The sequence below is a fragment of the Hemibagrus wyckioides genome, linkage group LG04 (genome assembly GCF_019097595.1).
Source record: "Hemibagrus wyckioides isolate EC202008001 linkage group LG04, SWU_Hwy_1.0, whole genome shotgun sequence".
NCBI classification, from domain to species: domain Eukaryota; kingdom Metazoa; phylum Chordata; class Actinopteri; order Siluriformes; family Bagridae; genus Hemibagrus; species Hemibagrus wyckioides.
Window position 1 is genome coordinate 20,613,656 of NC_080713.1, and position 18,154 is coordinate 20,631,809.

Below are 18,154 nucleotides of genomic sequence, written 5' to 3' on the forward strand. Positions count from 1 at the left end.
CTCTGTTCCTAATGAGAGCTGATAGAAATAGGTGAGCGTTTCCTGATAGACTGCACTCGGCATGACTTTAATAACTGAGAAGAAAGCTGAACAACACTGTTCAGTGTGTGTGTGTATGTGTGTGAGATTAGTGTTGTCATGTGTGCCGTGTATGTGCACTGTAAATAGTATGGCAGTGCAAGAAGTGACAATTGATCCTCCTGTGATCAATTGCCACAACATCTCAACACCTTCTCTGCACCCTGCAGCCTTGTTCACTCTGAACCTCGTCTCTCGTTCCCATCCTGTCTTCCTGGAGTTTGAGCTCACCTTAGCTCCCCTCTTTCCTCTCTATTCTTCCATCATTATCACCTTCCCCTCCTTGCTGGCATCCCATAAGTCCTCCTGGGGCTTGCTTTCTCTCCAGCTACAACTCTGACTCTTTCTCTCACTCTTCTCCTCCTCCTTCCTCTTCAGGAGCTCATCATGTCTTTAATAACCCAGAGAAGGAAAAAAAAACTCTTTTTATTGTTCCGACCAAAATCGATAGCATGGCTGTTTGCTGTGTACAGCAAAAAGGAAAACAAACTTGTGCAGAGAGCAAAGTTCTACAGCAACTACTCATAAGACAAGCACCTGGCCACTTTGAGGTCTCCTGGAGGCTAAGTTGAATGGAAATGATATAGAAATGCTAGAAAAGATAGAAACTGCTCATGGGGAACTGCTGATGTTGTGGGAGATACGAATGCCAGGAAGTGATGGAAAGGTACAGAATACCCTGACCTGGGTAAAAAACTATTGGTTTTATACTAGTAACTAAAATAATAGCAAGCAAGAGAGTTACCTAAGAAAGAGAACCTCAGAAATAAATCTGACAAATGTCTTTTTGAACATTTATGTTAGCTAAGCATTGAGCGATATTTCTTATCAACAATACATTATGAAAGGTAATACTACCTTTGTAATACTGCCAGTTATATTAGCTAGCTGATCAATACACATTTCTAACTGCATAGATAGCTGTCTAGGAAAGATACCTAAAGGAGGTACCTTAAGGACATCTTAAGTTTAATACTAAATAAATTAAAAAAAAAAAAGAGTAAAGTTTAAAATCAACGTGTAAAACATGTAAGCAACAAGCTAATAGCAAGCTAGTTAGAGCAGCATTAACTACTGACTTTAACCTCAGTTTGACTCTCACTCTTGATGCTAAGAAAACAAGAAACTTCTCTTAAAAGTTTTTGTTTAGTATAGAATTTCTCATTAATTTCTTATGCTAACTTTTTAATCTTCAGTGTGTCAACACTTTTTCCAAATGCCGAGACATCTTAAGTTTAAACCAGAGCTGTCAAACCATAAAATATGAGAAGCTAGTCTAACTCAGTCATCTAGCTAATGGCTTGACTGTCCATGTTTCCACAGCTTGGCTGAGGAGCTGTGAAATGCCGATATCTCCACGGGTTTTGGCTAAGATAATTTGCAGATCATGATGACTGTGTTTTTTTTTTTTGAAGCATTTAAAACTGATAAATTGAGCCCAAGATGTTCATCTGTCTTCACAGTCTCACACATTGCTGCTGCTGACTAAGAATTTGGCACTTGAAATGGCTTAACAGGAAACTTCTTTATTTTGACTGGGTCTTGAAATTGAGTTGTTTAAAATTTTTCAGACTGCTTTTTAATTGGTTTACGGTCGTCTGGGGTTGAATGCATTATCGTTGCTTTACTCTGTAACTGAAATGAGACTCTGATACAGCGAACTAAATATTTTATTTATTATTAAAAAGTCTCAGGTAAAAAGTAAACATACTATGATTTAATTCTACTCCAAAAAAAAAAAAAAAGGAAAAAGGTGACAGTGTACCATGTGCTCAAGGACTTTAATGAGAGAACATGTGGTTTGTTACTTTCCAACCCTGATGACATGGCACATTTGTGCTCGGCCCATAATTCATCACATTTATACTTCTTTCTGACAGATCTGCACTGATTTTCCTGCATCTTCTTGACAGCCCAATGATTTTACTGCAGAAAAGCATAAGCTGCACAGCCCTAATGGAAAGTGTGTGCTATCTAAAAATGATATGGCTATACTATAAACCTCTGAGCATATGCATGCCAGTACTTTAAGTCTCCATTCTTTTTGGCTTGAAGAAATAACTCCTGCTCAAAGACATTGAACTGAAATTCTTCTTGTAAAACCTTACTTACAAATGTAATATTTTGTCAAGGTATTGGAAATGACCACTTGTAACTGTTCTTATTTGCAATTTGCTTTACAAACGTTCTCATCTGCAACTAGTGATTTATAGCAATTAGTGTTTTTCTGACCCAGAGTTACATTTACATGTATGCTCGCGCCACACGTTTGAGAGGTTTTATTAAAGCAGCATACAAATGGTAAGCGAGAAAGTTTGCAGAGCCCGTAATTAATTGTGATAGTCTAAAAGTAAACAACATTAAACATGGGCTGGGAATAAGAAAGTGCATGATGAACATAAAAAGTTTAATAAGTGCTATTTCTCACGCGATCATTTTGCTTCGGGTTTGTCTGTAAATTTGGATATTCCTACTTGCCATAATTGACTGGTTAAATGTACCGTGCAGCAGTTAAATGAGTCTGTGGGTACTGCAACAAATCTACTATCAGCCTATAGTCATTACATAAGAAGTAATGCATTTAAATGGCCACTTCAGCCAACATAAAACTGCAGTAAAATACTAGTGTGCCTGATATTAACACTTAAAATTGAGGAAGGGTGGAGGTGATTGGGTGTGGTTAAGGGGAGATGGGGTTAGTTAGAGGGCTGGGGTGGCCACATTACAAACACCCCACCAATCGCCCACCACCTACGTATTTATAAACCCCACCCCACAATCCCTGTCCAGTATGGTATAGAATATCTTATTCTGTTTTTACTCCAGTGATTTGCTAACAGTTTTAATTTAAAACAACAAACCGCATAATTTTGCTGTATATAGTTATATTAAAATTGGGAAAATTCAAGAGACAAGGTAATTCCTGTTCTTACTTATGTTATAGCTATGATAAATGGTCATTCCCTTACCAATCTCTCTCTCTCTCTCTCTCTCTCTCTCTCTCTCTCTCGCTCTTTATATCAGTGCAGTTTACATAGTACACAGACTTGTATGGTGGACGCTCCACATGATCTATGGCTAATAATGAAATGAATAAGCTAATAGTTTATTTTACAAAGCAAACACTAAACTCAGTGTCTCTTTAACGTTTCTGAAAGGACTATTGGGTTTCAAGTCTTTGTAACAGTCAGTAAATTTTCTTCCAAGAGAGTCTTCACAATGGTGGCATGGATACTTCTTATATCTCAGCAACATGATATGTATAAATATATATATATATATATATATATATATATATATATATATATATATATATATATATATATATATATATATATATATATACATGCCCTATTAATTTAAAGAGAGACACAAAAAACATATAGCTGATAAACCAATGTAACTATAAACAGTTAAAAAGCATGACATTTTTACTGACACATTAAAAAAATTGCAACTCTCAGTGATTTAAGACAGATAAATCACTATGGACAGTGCTTTTACAGGATGGAGGATTCAGCAGCGCTGTGGTATAAAACTGTTTATTCTATATTTCATATGATGTGTGTGTTTAATACTGAAAGGAGTGTTTGTAATGTGTGTTTGTTCTGTTCTGTTTTCTTCTAACCTGCTGTATCCCCTTGGAACGTTTTTCTGACCTTCTCAGTCACATGTGAGTACCACAGGTCACATATAATCAACTGGAATATAATACATTTGTGTTGTCACACACTGTACCACAGAAGTAAATGAAGTGTTTAACCATCTTCATTAAAACCATAACAATGTCATATTAGTGTAGTTGTACACACAATATAAACATGCCAGTATAATCACCCAATCTAATTAGTTCCATTGAAATGATGAGGGCTAATCATTCCTACTTATCTACACTCATTCTGTACTGATTGAGCTTTTATTGGATTGTAGCATGTTGTTATTGTTGCTTTTTTTTGCTGTTCAAGCGGTGAATAAGTAATTACGCGTGTGTCGATGCCCCAGGTGATCTCATCTGATATGAAAGATGACCACATTTTCCGGCTGACGGGAAAGGGGGCAGATCAGGATCCGAAAGGTGTGTTTAGCATCAACAAACTGACAGGAGAAGTTGCAGTGAGCCGCGCCCTGGACCGAGAGGTCATAGCTTTCTACCATGTAAGTATCACTGCAGCGTCCCGATAGATGCTTTCTTCGTATCATCTATATATCATCTAGACTGGTCAATTTTATTCTATCTATCTATCTATCTATCTATCTATCTATCTATCTATCTATCTATCTGTCTGTCTGTCTGTCTGTCTGTCTGTCTGTCTGTCTGTCTGTCTGTCTGTCTGTCTGTCTGTCTGTCTGTCTGTCTGTCTGTCTGTCTATCTATCTATCTATCTATCTATCTATCTATCTATCTATCTATCTATCTATCTATGTATAATCTAAAATAAAAGGTCTGGAAATTGTTTGACTTTTCCAATCATTTCATAATTTTCCAACTAGTCCGAGTTAATATTGCTAGTCAGAGTAATGCAGTAGGGGCAGTAAGAAACCTGGCCTACACTCCCTCTTCAGCATCCAAGTCTTCTATTCTAAATCTTGACTGGATGTTGCTCTTTCTCTAAAACACACCCCAAAGAGAAACCTTTAATCCAGTCTAAATGTCTAACTTTTACCCATCCTGCATTATTCAGTATGTACATGCCAGTACTGATATTCAAGCAAATTCAAGCAGACTCCGGTCCGGACAAACCTAATTAATTTTCTTACTTGTAGTTGGTGCTATAGATACTGAGGCTAAAAAAAAATCAGATTTAAAAAATAAATCAGATTTGGGCTTCTGTATGAACAGAGCCTAAGTGTTCTGTTTAATCTGATAGGATTGCACCGAATGGAGTTATGTGTCTTTACAAGGCAATAGACTGTGGTAGTGCCATTAATGGAAATCTGTATTTTGAGGTCTGTGGATGAAGCCAAGTCATAATTGGATTGCAGCAGACATCAAAAACTAGTTTTGGCTCCAAACAAAACTAAATTGTTTACTGAAATGCTAGCTTACATATCCAACCAATTACAGTGCATTTATCGTGTCTCTTTACCTGTCTGATGGTTAAGTTAGAGGATAAATTGTCATCTATTCTGTATGATCAGTAATCACACAGCTAGGTTTTTTTTGTGTAAGTGTCTGGTCTGTATAATATATTCTCATGGAAAAAAAAATCTAGCTATTTTCTAGCCCTTTAAAAGCAGTCTAAAACTTTTTACTACAACTTAACATTACGACAGAAGAAATGCTCTGCCCTGTGGATTACAGCAGATAATAAGATAATGGTAATCTGATTCTAACACTCAAACGTGTCTTTCATTCCAGACCTTGGTTTCTTCTTGCTGTCCTTTGTTGCTGTTGTGTTTTGGGGCATTTTAATAAAAGCACACGTAAATGGACAGTTTTGAAAATCTATTTTTCTATGGGTTCTAGCCTCTGGTCCACACAATAACATGAACCTGAAAATTAAATTTTTTGAAAATGTCTTTCAAGGTGGAGAAATAATTTTTTGCGTGAGTGAAAGTATATGTTGAAAACGCTCGCAGTTTTGTGTGTGTTATGAATGTGCTAGGACTTATCACGCTGACCAGATTGTTAATTTGTGCTCTGTTGTCGCTTATTTGATAACATGTTTGCCATTTTACCCTTTTTACCAGTACACTGGCGTTCCATTATGCTGGTGGAATGGAAATCCACTTATCAGACATTTTCAATCAGTATAAACAAATGAATTATTTTTTTTTATCGTTGCATTTCTGATAGAAAATGAGTCAGGACTGTTAGTTTTCAGTAACTTTTTTTTTTTTTTTACCTCTGTTCAGATAACCTTAAAGAGGATTTTATTGGTTGAAGATAACGCCTTCACATTTTACATTCTTATGAACAAACACTTCATCTCAGAGAGCAGGCATGGGTTTGATATCATCATTTACTTTGAATTTTGAAGATAGAAACATTTGTGTGAAAGTTTGGTTTTTTGGGAACTTTTCTATAATGTAATGTTGCTAACTCTATGTATTATTGCCCCTAGTGGGCTAGAAAAAACCCCTGAAAAACTACAAATTGTTAAAGAGTGTCTGCTTTCATATCAGCCATTGACCAGTGTAGAGTGTGACATGGCAAAGAAACACCAAAACCAGATTGAAATTCCTCTGGTACAAAGAGTTTATATAACTTTTTTATCATTGCTACAACTTTGTGGGGAGGCATGAGAATATATTTGATAAAGTAATTAGAAAAGCTTAAGACACCAGCTCTTCACTTTATTCTTAAAGTGTTCCACATAATAATTATTTAACATTTGTGTTTATGTGATCATTTTCAATTTCTCATTTAACTGTGTGTGTGTGTGTGTGTGTGTGTGTGTTAAACATGCTGACCGTGCTCCACCTGAATCTGCCTGTGTGATACTGTGTTGAAAATCAGGCAGGATCAAAGCCCCTGCTCGGCGCACCACTTGACATTTACATCTCTCTATTTGCTGTCCACACACAGCCCCGCAATCACGGCCACAACCGGCAGCACTCATGCATCAAAGCCTGCCATATTTGCTGTGATGAATGAGTGAGGCTGACCATGCCTGGCTTTACATGCACACATCTCTCTGCCTCTCTTCCTCTCTCTTTCTCTCTCAGCTGGATTGGCAGGTTTGCGAGTGAGTCATAAGCTGAGTCTCAGCTGTGTGGCTCTTTTTTTTTTAAAAAGCAGCACCTCTCCTGGAATGGGCTGAAAGCCCTGCTTCCTTAATAGCATGTTTTTGTGCTGCGCAACACTCTCTCTGTCTAATCAAACAGATGAGCTTGTTCCCTCGCTCTCATCTTGGCCACCTGAAACACACACACACACACACCTAATCAGACTGCCACACATTGCCTAATTCTGTGGCAGCAGGAATGACTGCATTTTTTTCTGTCTGTTTCCTGTACAGCACATCAGGAATAATTACAGTTGAGCTAATTCCAACTCATTTTCCAGCAGCCATAATCATCTTCATAGATGAAGAAGCAGATCCGAGCCAGGCTGCTCTCCCAGGCACCGTGACGGATGCCACGTCCCTCGATTCACATGGCCCCAGAAACTCCAAAGCCTCCAGTGCAGTTCTTATTCTGTATTCTCAATACCCAGATGTGCTAGACTTTGTGTGTGTGTGTGCATGTGTGTGTATGCGCACTGTGGATCAGCTTTCATGCAAATCTGGACATCTGGACTTTAATTAATGTTTGCTGCTATCACCCACAACTGAGATATAGGGCATCACTGCTGAATATAAATAGAGAGAAGACAAAAGACGTGGGTAGAAGAACTAATGTGTATGAAAATACTGATTTGAGATCAAATTGCAGACAGCCAACACAGTGCAGCTGCTGAATCGGAATCATTTATATCCGCATTAAAAAGCAGAGCCGGTGAATAATCACGGTTTTCACATTTACAGCCCATATTTTCCATTCAGTACAGTAGCAGTGGGCAAAGCATGCACATAGAAATCCTTTTAGAGACACATCCTGTAGTGGAAAGCGGAACATTTTTCCACTGAAGGTCTAACTAACCATGCAATTGACATCTTCGAAGCGCTTTCTCTTCCTGGTCACTGTGTAATTATGCTCTTCACTGCGCTATTCATGGCCACAGTGCTGCTGGACACTGGGCTGTGATGATAAAAGCCCCATTATTGCGCTAGTCTGGAGTCAGGCGTCTATGTCATGCCTGCTTAATTCCCTCTAAAAGCTCCTCCTGCATGTGGTCTGCTTTGTTTGAAACCATAGAGGAGCATGTAGACTGTAGAGCTTTAGTCTGGGCTTGTGCTGTGTCAACGGGTGGAAGGAACATTCTGGCATCTAAGTCCAATCCATGCATGAATAAACCTTAACAGTGAGCATTTATAGGTGTATGACTGACATAGTGAAGGTGACCTTCCCAAGTCATATGAGGTACATTTCCACTGAGGATCCTGAATGTTTCAAGGAGGTGTTCCAAAACTGTCTTAAACTAAAAAGTGCACCATCCCTCCAGTACAGTTTGACAGATTTGATTAGTAACATCTATGCCAGGACAAACTGAAGCTGTTCTGGTTACTTGTGCTGGAGAAAACAGCTTACTAAGACTCTGGATGTCCTTTTAACATGTCACAAGTCTGCAGTAGTATGCAGTTTGGGAAGTGCTTTTAGGTATAGGCTAAGGATATGAATAATTTGCTACTCCTTGTATAACAGAAGTGTTGTGAGAATTAAAAATGTATTGCACACATTAATCTGGCTTGCCAGTTATCCTGATGATCCAATGTTAATGCAGTACTAACTAGTGACATTCTAAAATATATTATTAAACAGCACATATCCTGCAGAATGAATTAATAACCTATTGATAGCTGCTATGCTCGGCACCACTGTGAGGTGAATCTACACCCTTTGTATAATTATATACATCTGGAACGCTAATTTTAGTCTGCTAATCCATGCTAACTAGCTAAACGACGCTGTACAGAACAAAGCTTTTATGCCTGGTTGCTAAAAGTCATTGCGATGGATGGCATACATTTTCCGATGAAGATATAGTTTGAAGTACACAGAAACATGCAAACAGTTATATTAACATATTATAATTCAATTTGATTTATTTGTATAGTGCTTTTAACAATGGACATTGTCTCAAAGCAGCTTTACAGAGGTATAGAAACATAGGGAAAAATAAATAGAAATATTTTTTAAAATGTTTACTATTTATCCCTAACATTTATCTCTAATGAGCAAGCCTCCTTGCCACCGTCCCCTAGGGCTTTCTCATTAGAGATAAAAATATTATATATGTAAACATATTGCACATTACATTCTATTACCTCTATTCTTTTCTTCTTTAATTTAGTTTATTTATATTATATTGCATATTCTTTGCATATCGAATTTATTACCTAACTAATATATATGTGTGTGTGTGTGTGTTTGTGGGGAGTGGGGTGCATGAATGCCCCTATGAATATCTTTTGATGCCTTGAGTTACTATGTTGTTATGACACTGTGATGAAATTAAGATTTGATGGGAAAAAGTAGATTTGATTTCTGACTGTCTGTGTCCAGTTTGATTTAGTTTGTTCTTTGTCCAAGTCAGAGATCGGAAGTTTGGAGTTGTGAACTTTATTCAAATGCAGCATTAAAGTTGATGATAGTGAAGATACAATTTCCACAACATGGATAAATTAAACTATCATCCACTAGCTTGCAATAAGCTGTAAGAGCAAAATGTTTTACTTGTTTTATAAGACAAAAAAAGATAAAAGTCTGCCAGAACGGTGAGGGTCGAGTCAGAACTGAGAGTGCTAAGCAAGATTAATCCTAAATTTACTATATCCACTCTCTTACTTTTTCCCCCATCCTTTTATGCTTAAAGTTGAGATGTAATGAAGTTTCCCTTGTCTGACCTGAAGTATGATTAAATGTCTATATTTAATTTCTCAGCAATTCCAGCTCGACACCCTGAGCAGCACAGCACTGAGCGTGAAACTGTTACCTGATTATCAGTGCAACTCATAGCACTTTAAAAACAGTACATTATACAGTATTTACTCTCCCCAGGGCAGTTTTCTCAAAGTTTTCCAAAGATTTGTCAGGAACTTAGAAATAACACTTTAATGCAACATTATGGCTTGGGAGAAGGCTTACTGAAAAGTCAGAGCACATGTAATAGTTAGCAGTTTGATTTACAGAATATTTTCTTGCTTCCAATCATAAGGACAGAGCTCATGTCTATATTATGATTGAATCGCACGTTTGCAAGGATGCTATTATTACACTTTATGTGATGTTTCTTGAACTATATTATGTGTTTTACCTCAGCATCCATTCATCAATACTTTAATCTAGCCCGGATAAATAGAGAGGGTTGCGTCAGGAAGGGCATCTGGCATAAAACATTGCCAAATTTAACCATCGGATCGGTTGAGGCCCGGGTTAACATCGACCACCATCGGCGACATTGACCTACAGGGCGCAGGTGGAAATTGGGCTAGTGTTGGTCGGAGAAGTAGAGGAGGGAAGAGAGTGCATAGACAGAGAGAGAAGAGGAAAGGTAAGAGTGTAGGACTGAGAATAGGAACTCTGAATGTTGGTACTATGACAGGGAAACATAGAGAGCTGGCTGATTTGATGGAGAGAAGGAAGGTGGATATACTGTGTGTACAGGAGACCAGGTGGAAGGGTAGCAAGGCTCGTAGTATAGGAGCAGGATTCAAGCTGTTTTATTATGGTGTGGATAGTAAGAGAAATGGGGTAGGTGTGGTCCTGAAGGAGGAGTTTGTGAGGAATGTTCTGGAGGTGATGAGAGTGTCAGACAGGGTGATGAGTCTGAAGTTAGAGGTTGAACGGGTGATGTTGAATGTTGTTAGTGGTTATGCCCCACAGGTAGGTTGTGAGTTAGAGGAGAGAGAGATTCTGGAGTGAATTAGATGAGGTGATGGATAGTATTCCCACGGGTGAGAGAGTGGTGATAGGAGCTGATTTTAATGGACATGTTGGTGAGGGGAACACAGGTGATGAGGAGGTGATGGGCAAGTTTGGAGTTAAAGAAAGGAACCTTGAAGGGCAGATGGTAGTGGACCTTGCTAAGGGGATGGACATGGCTGTGGTTAACATTTATTTTCAGAAGAGGGAGGAGCATAGAGTGACTTAAAAGAGTGGAGGTAGGAGCACACAGGTAGACTACATCCTATGTAGAAGAGGCAATCTGAAAGAGATTAGTGACTGTAAAGTGGTAGTGGGAGAGAGTGTAGCCAGACAGCATAGGATGGTGGTGTGTAGGATGACTTTGATGGTCTGTAAGAAGAAGAGGTCAAAGATAGAAAAGAGAACCAAGTGGTGGAAGCTGAAAAAGGAGGAATGTTGTAAGGAAATTGAGGCAGGCTCTGGGTGGTCAGGTAGTCTTGCAGAAGACTGGGAAACTACAGCAGAAGTGATCAGGGAGACAGGAAGAAAGGTGCTGGATGTGTCATCTGGAAGGAGGAAAGAAGATAAGGAGAATTGGTGGTGGAATGAGGAAGTTCAGGATAGTATTCAAAGGAAGAGGTTAGCCAAGAAGAAGTGGGACATGGACAGGACAGAAGAGAATAGACAGGAATACAAGGAGTTACAGCACAGAGTGAAGAGGGAGGTGTCTAAGGTCTAGAGATAGAAAGGTGCTCACAAGTGAGGAGAGTGTACAGAGGAGATGGAAGGAGTACTTTGAAGAGCGGATGAATGAGGAAAATGAGAGGGAAAAAAGAGTAGAAGGGGTGAACTCTGTGGAACAGAAAGTAGATAAGATTAGAAAGGATGAAGTCAGGAAGGCTTTGAAGAGGATGAAAAGTGGAAAGGCAGTTGGTCCTGACGACATCCCGGTGGAGGTCTGGAAGTGTCTAGGAGAGGCGGCAGTGGAATTTTTAACTAGTTTGTTTAACAGGGTTTTAGAGAGTGAGAAGATGCCTGAGGAATAGAGAAGAAGTGTATTAGTGCCGATCTTTAAGAATAAGGATGACAGGCAGAGTTGCAGCAACTATAGGGGGATGAAGTTGATGAGCCATACAATGAAGCTATGGGAAAGAGTAGTGGAAGCTAGGTTAAGGAAGGTAGTGGAAATTTGTGAGCAGCAGTATGGCTTCATGCCCAGAAAGAGCACAACAGATGCAATTTTTGCTCTGAGAATGTTGATGGAGAAGTATAGGGATGGTCAGAGAGAGTTGCACTGTGTGTTTGTAGACTTGGAGAAAGCGTATGACAGGGTGCCAAGAGAAGAGCTGTGGTACTGTATGAGGAAGTCAGGAGTAGCAGAGAAGTATGTCAGAGTGGTGCAGGACATGTATGAGAGGAGCAGGACAGTGGTGAGGTGTGCTGTAGGGCAGACAGAGGAGTTCAGAGTGGAGGTGGGACTGCATCAGGGATCGGCTCTGAGCCCCTTCCTGTTTGCTATGGTGATGGACCAGTTGTCAGAGGAGGTCAGACAGGAGTCTCCTTGGACAATGATGTTTGCAGATGACATTGTGATCTGTAGTGAGAGCAGAGAGCAGGTGGAGGAAAACCTGGAGAGGTGGAGGTTTGCGTTGGAGAGAAGAGGAATGAAAGTCAGTCGTAGTAAGACACATGTAAGACATGTGTGTGAATGAAAGGGAGGGAAGTGGAACAGTAAGATTACAGGGTGAAGAGGTGAAGAAGGTACAGGAGTTTAAGTACTTGGGTAATAATAAATAAATAAATAAATAAATAAATAAATAAATAAATAAATAAATATTTTAATTACTTACTTAATTAATTATTTTTTTATTTATTTCATTCCCAGTTAATTACAAGTGAGACCTACAGTTCTCACACAGCACGTAGTGACAGCACTAGAAAGTGTGAAGCCTTGAAAGAGGTGGCTGATATGAGTTGCAAAAAGGTGTGCAAGTGCTATTAAATGTCACATTTACAGTACTTTGCACTTGCAGATATTCACCTCCCTTGAACTATTCCTTAATTTGTAGTGTTCTAACCTGGAACTGCACTAGACTTCATTGAGATTCATGAGGATTATTATACTGTATGCCATGTACACCAAATCCTATAATACTGAAGCAAAATCAATACTGTTTTCAAAATGACTTATGAATAAAAAACTTTACATTTGACAGTGCATGTGTATTCACCTGGGATGCAGTGAAACCCCTGAAATAATTCTTGTGAAACTTCATTGTGTTTATGACACCACCGTACAGACCCCCCCCTCCCCAAGCTAACCCCACCCAACCACTCCCAAAAAATGACATGGACGTGTCAAAGTAAAATGTTGCTGTAATATGATATTTCCAGACAATGAAAATATATTTATTATCTAATGTATATTTAATTTATATATTTATAAAAATATATAAATTACACAGCGAAATTTACAGCATTTACACCCAGAGCTTTCAGCTGAAATATGAAGAAGACGTTTGAAAGAATAATAGGCTTTTTTACATTTACTTAACATTCACTTATTAATCACAGAAATAAATAAAAAATAATATTTAAATTAAAATTACTTATCATTCCAGCATTAGAGTTTTATTTGCTTTTTTTAAAAATACAAATGTCATTTTAATATTGTTAAAGGTACTAATGAGGATGGTTTAAGCACAAATCAGTAAATAGCACCCAAATGTGTTGACTGCATAAAGCAACAGTAATTAAGTTGAAACTTAGTGTCATAAAAAAAGCAAATGAAAAAGGAATTGTCAGCAATGAAAAGCCATTCATAGTGGAGATAATGCGAATCGCTCTGTAGTTTCTTGTTTTGAATAATGTTTTAGAATTCTGTTTTAGAGGAATCAAAGCTACAAAGAGAAAATTTTGAGAGAACGAGAAACGTGCTCTTTATGCCAGAGTAAAAGCCTCCATTCCAAGTCTGTCTGTTTATATGTCTGTCTGACAAAATACACTAACACACACACACACACACACACACACAAAATGAATCATCTGTCTATTAGTAAAGAACATGTGTATGAAGGTGGTGGAATAAAGATGAGTTGCAATAGTAGCCGCTGTATTGATGTAGCCATATGACAGCACCACTTCATTGCCTGCTGAATAGAGCTAATGGCATGCATGGGTGTCCTCTGGTTTCAGCTCTCACTGCAGGTCCATTCTCATCTGGCCTCTAGCATGATGGAGTTGAGTTATCACAGCGGTGTGGCTCATCTTCAACTGCCCCAGTGCTCATAGTTTGGCCAGGTTTGCTTACTGCTGGCGCAGGCAATGTTTTGATCCACCGTAGGGAGGTAATGGAATCGCAGTGTCCAACAGCTGTTTGTCTTCCATCGATCCGCCTCACCGTCTGCAATCCTCAGGCTCTGGCACATTGCTTGGAATTATGGTGCGTGCTGTGTGTGTGAGTGTGTGTGTGTGTGTGTGGACTGATATTTATCTGAAGTTAATTAGAGACAGTGTACTGTATTACCACTCTGAATCGAGAAACCTACAGACTGATATTGCACATTAAAGTAACTCGAACAGATTGGAAGGGCTGAGCGGTGGGTAGTTACAAGCTTGTTCATCCAAACTCTTTTTTTTGTGCCAGTATCCTTTCCCTTATTTGTTCCAGCAAATCATTTTGAGCTCCCACATGGAGAAAGACGACCAAGCCAAGCGGATATGGCCTGAGGCCATGTCATATTGTAGCATCCATTAGAGGTTTTATTTTGTTCAACCGAGCTCTGACTGCTACTTTACACAAAAGTCACAATCTATATAGCGTCTTGAAGCCAACTTCTCAATTGTCTCTGAGCATGTAATGAGCAATATCAGGCCATTTTTTCTAAGATCCCAAATAAAGACCATGTGTAATTTGATAAATAGAGTCTGTACTTAGTGTTGTGGAAGTGTTATGGGGAATTTACCAAAAAAAAACAAAGAACCTGGATTTGCTCTGTGGGATTCTCCAGGGGCACCAAGCTACTGATTTGTGTTTATTTTATTTGTAATTAAACACTTTATCCTGGTCAGGATCAAGCTAGATATGGTTCCATTCCTGGAAACACTGTGTGCCAGATGGGAATACACTCTTAATGGGTTTCCAATCCATTCACACACATTTATGCTTATTTAGAGTCTCTATTCCACTTACTTACATGTTTTTGGAGATATAAGGAAACCAGACAACCCAAAGAAACCCCATAAATCCATGATGAGAACATGTGAAACTCTGCAAAGACAGCCACCCAAGCTCAGGATCAAACCAGAGACCCCGGAGCTGTTCATTCCTCATGTGGGTTCCGATGCAGGGTTGCTAAGAAGCCGACAATAGTGATGAGAATTTGTTTTCTTTCCAGTGAGTCAGCTCAGTTTTAACTCAGAGTTAACTCAGAGTTCATCTGTAAGACCGCTTTCACCACCAAAATAACTCTTAAATGTATCCTGTTAGCAATTCTTTTGTCAAATAAAACCCTTATTCTACCTTCCACATCTATTTTATTATGTTAGTAATGAAAGCAAATTTTCAATAAAGTATGTTCAACATATGCATAGTAGGAGCATGCAATTCAAACTAAGCATACTTTATTGATTTTGAGTTCCTGATATGATGTAATTATCTATTACTAAAAAAGAGATGGAAATAAGTGTAAAAAGCAGCTATAACAGGCATATGTTGCTTCCTTAGATTGGTTTGTACATCTCTTCATTTTTTGTGCATGTTAATAAATGAAATCATGACTAATTGAACAGATGTTTATATCTAGGTATGGTGGTATGGTATGCGGTTTTCTGCTGGGAGAGTAGGCCTACTTTTAATGCACACATTCAATTAGCTCTTGATAGCTGTGAAGAGTTCAGATCACGGAAAGACAGCTGGAAAAGTAAAATGTGTCACATACTGTATGCAAAAAAAATGTGTCCAGTATTTAAAGTGTTTCTGTGTGTAAAAAAAAAAAAAGTAAAAATGCTATATGAATCCTAAATAAAACAGTATTAAACATAATTATGTGTGCTTAAGGCATATACTGCGAAGATGCAACCAATATCTAATATAAAACCACCATTATGCAAATATTAAGTCTTAGTTTAAAAAAACTTGATTTTGTCTAGAAGTGCACATAAATCACATTCATTTGCTCACACAAATGATGACTCAGGAGTGACCTTCAGGCTTAGTCAGTCACACTGAGAATGCAAAATAGATTTATTCGCATATACACTGTCCTGTGTGTTGCACTTAAAACAGCTTATATCATTAATAAAGCAGGGCCTCAGATTCACTGTCCTTGTGGACTCTTTGTAGATAATATTGTGAAGCTGAAATACAAGCTGGAGCTGGAAGGGGGCTGATTGGTTGCACATTCTAACTAGCACTAGTCATGAACCGCATAGCAGCAAGAATGAGCCATTAAGCATTTAATGGTAGCTTGAAACTCTTCATTAGGCCTAAGAGTACTAAAAGGCTGAAATGTGGAGCAGGCATTTCCGAAACAGAAACTGGTTTATTAGAAGAGAAGATCTTTGAGAGTTAAGTGGGAGTTTTATTGATTAATCATATGTTTGTACATCGTACAACTATCCATCCTGGTTGGAGACTTGGTTATTAGACCTATTAAGCCTGATAAACAACTTGTTTTTGAATGTTGTGATTTGATGTTGCAGCCATGAAGAGATGAATGTGGCAATAGAAATGTGTTCAGAGCTGGAAGGTGGATGAGAAGGGAAGTGAAAGCATCTGCCCTGCGGGTTAATGATGATGGATTACTATTAGCGTTGATGATTTGTGCCCGTTTAAGGTCACACTAATCCATGTACAGTAGGTACAAACCAATATGCAGTGTATTGATGTAGAGTATATTAAATTGGATGGAAAGAATTGAACAAGAGAGAACAGAAGCAAAGACTGTGCCACAATATGAAATTAAAATGATTTTATTTCAGGGAAATTAGTCGCTAATGTGAGACCACTTCTCGGCACAAGCATCATTCCTTGATTAGAACTGACACAAAGCTACATAAACATTTATAAAGGCTTATTCTAACAGGCATACCCTGACACTGAGATTACTTTAGTCAGTTTTAATGTTGTTTACTTAAACACTCAAGTCAACTGATAGACCTGACAGATACGGTAATATTGTGTTATGACACTGGACTTACTTTACGATAGCATGAAACCTGACATTTTTATAGCTCAGTTAATTATGGTCACATGAGAGGTATATAATGGTGATGAAGTGAAGTGGAACATGTGGAGCGTAGAGAGTGTGGCAGGGTGCGAGTACGACTCTGTAGTACTCAGTAGCAAAGGTCATAAAGGGCTTAATCCAGGATGAACGAGGAACAGACATGGTTAGCCTTCACAACAATAATACACAGAGTATATAAGATGACACTATCTGAGCACTATCAGCTCGCAGTGCCCAACATGTGATTTCATGTGTTTCTTTGTTTACCTCACCACATGTGTTGTTATGTTTCTTATGTCCTGTCTCCACCCCTTTATTGTCACTGGTCATTGCTGTCATGTGTCAGGATTAGTCTCACCTGTTTTCTTTGCGACATATACGTTCAGTTTCTTTTGTGGTCCGTCTGTACCTAACCTTTTCTCACTGTGTCACTGATCCTGGTTTTCGACTTGTTTGTATCACTGCTCTCTGATTTTCTGTTTGTAGATCACCTGACCATGTCTGTTTTCTGATTTGGAGTATTGCCTAGAGTTTCAGACTGTTTGGTGTTGTTAATAAGCTGCTTTACCTGCACTTGCATCCTCTCTGACTCTTGATACGTGACAGATAGAGATTCATTCATTCATTCATTGTCTATACCCGTTTATTCCTAGGACTCCTAGGGTCACGGGGGTCTGCTGGAGCCTATCCCAGCGCACACAGGGCGAAAGGCAGGGGTACACCCTGGACAGGTCGCCAGTCCATCGCAGGGCCACAGATAGAGATATAACACCTTAATGTTTTCTACGAATTTTAATTTAAAAGTTTGACCTTTATGGGATGTACTTAAAATAAATACGTCAGCCAGGAAAATCTGTCATAACACAAACCAAACTCTGCCACTTGACAGTAGTCTTTAAGACAATTGATGCTTTGTGAATTGAAGGCTTAATACCACTGACACATCGCCCTATGAACACAACCCTTTATTCAGGCTACATAACGCTAATTTCATGTATATGAGTACTGTGAAGACTCCAATTGGTTTACTTCACTAGGTTGGGATAATTTATGCTCATGTCTATTACAATGACAAATGTTTAGCCTAATTGTCTCTAACAATCTTTTTAATGAGCTCTATTGTAATGTAAATATCCAGGTCTTGTAATTTAATAAGTTGGTAAAGCTGAATTCATTGTCACCACTGAAAAGAAAATATTTGCACAGATCAGTTGTAAAGAGGACAGTAATTTACACACTGATGTTTGGGAATATGGGTGTACAACTTTCTTCATGTCTTGTATCTCTACGCAAATTACCCTATGCTAGTTAACACAATATCCCAGCCTTTGAAGTACAAATGACTCCACTTTAGCAGGCGGAGAATTGTGTTTGTTATTAAGACATTTGCACAAGTG

At 38.5% G+C, this 18,154-nt stretch overlaps 1 protein-coding gene across 1 annotated transcript in view; it reads left to right on the forward strand.

Annotated features, from left to right (window-relative positions):
- cdh13 (cadherin 13, H-cadherin (heart)) overlaps positions 1-18,154 on the forward strand; it is a 344,517-nt gene that overhangs the window by 152,046 nt on the left and 174,317 nt on the right. Inside the window, exons 5-6 of the mRNA XM_058388412.1 lie at positions 3,746-3,751; positions 4,081-4,233. Of these exons, the coding sequence (XP_058244395.1) occupies positions 3,746-3,751; positions 4,081-4,233 (159 nt within the window). The remainder of the gene's footprint in view (positions 1-3,745; positions 3,752-4,080; positions 4,234-18,154) is intronic.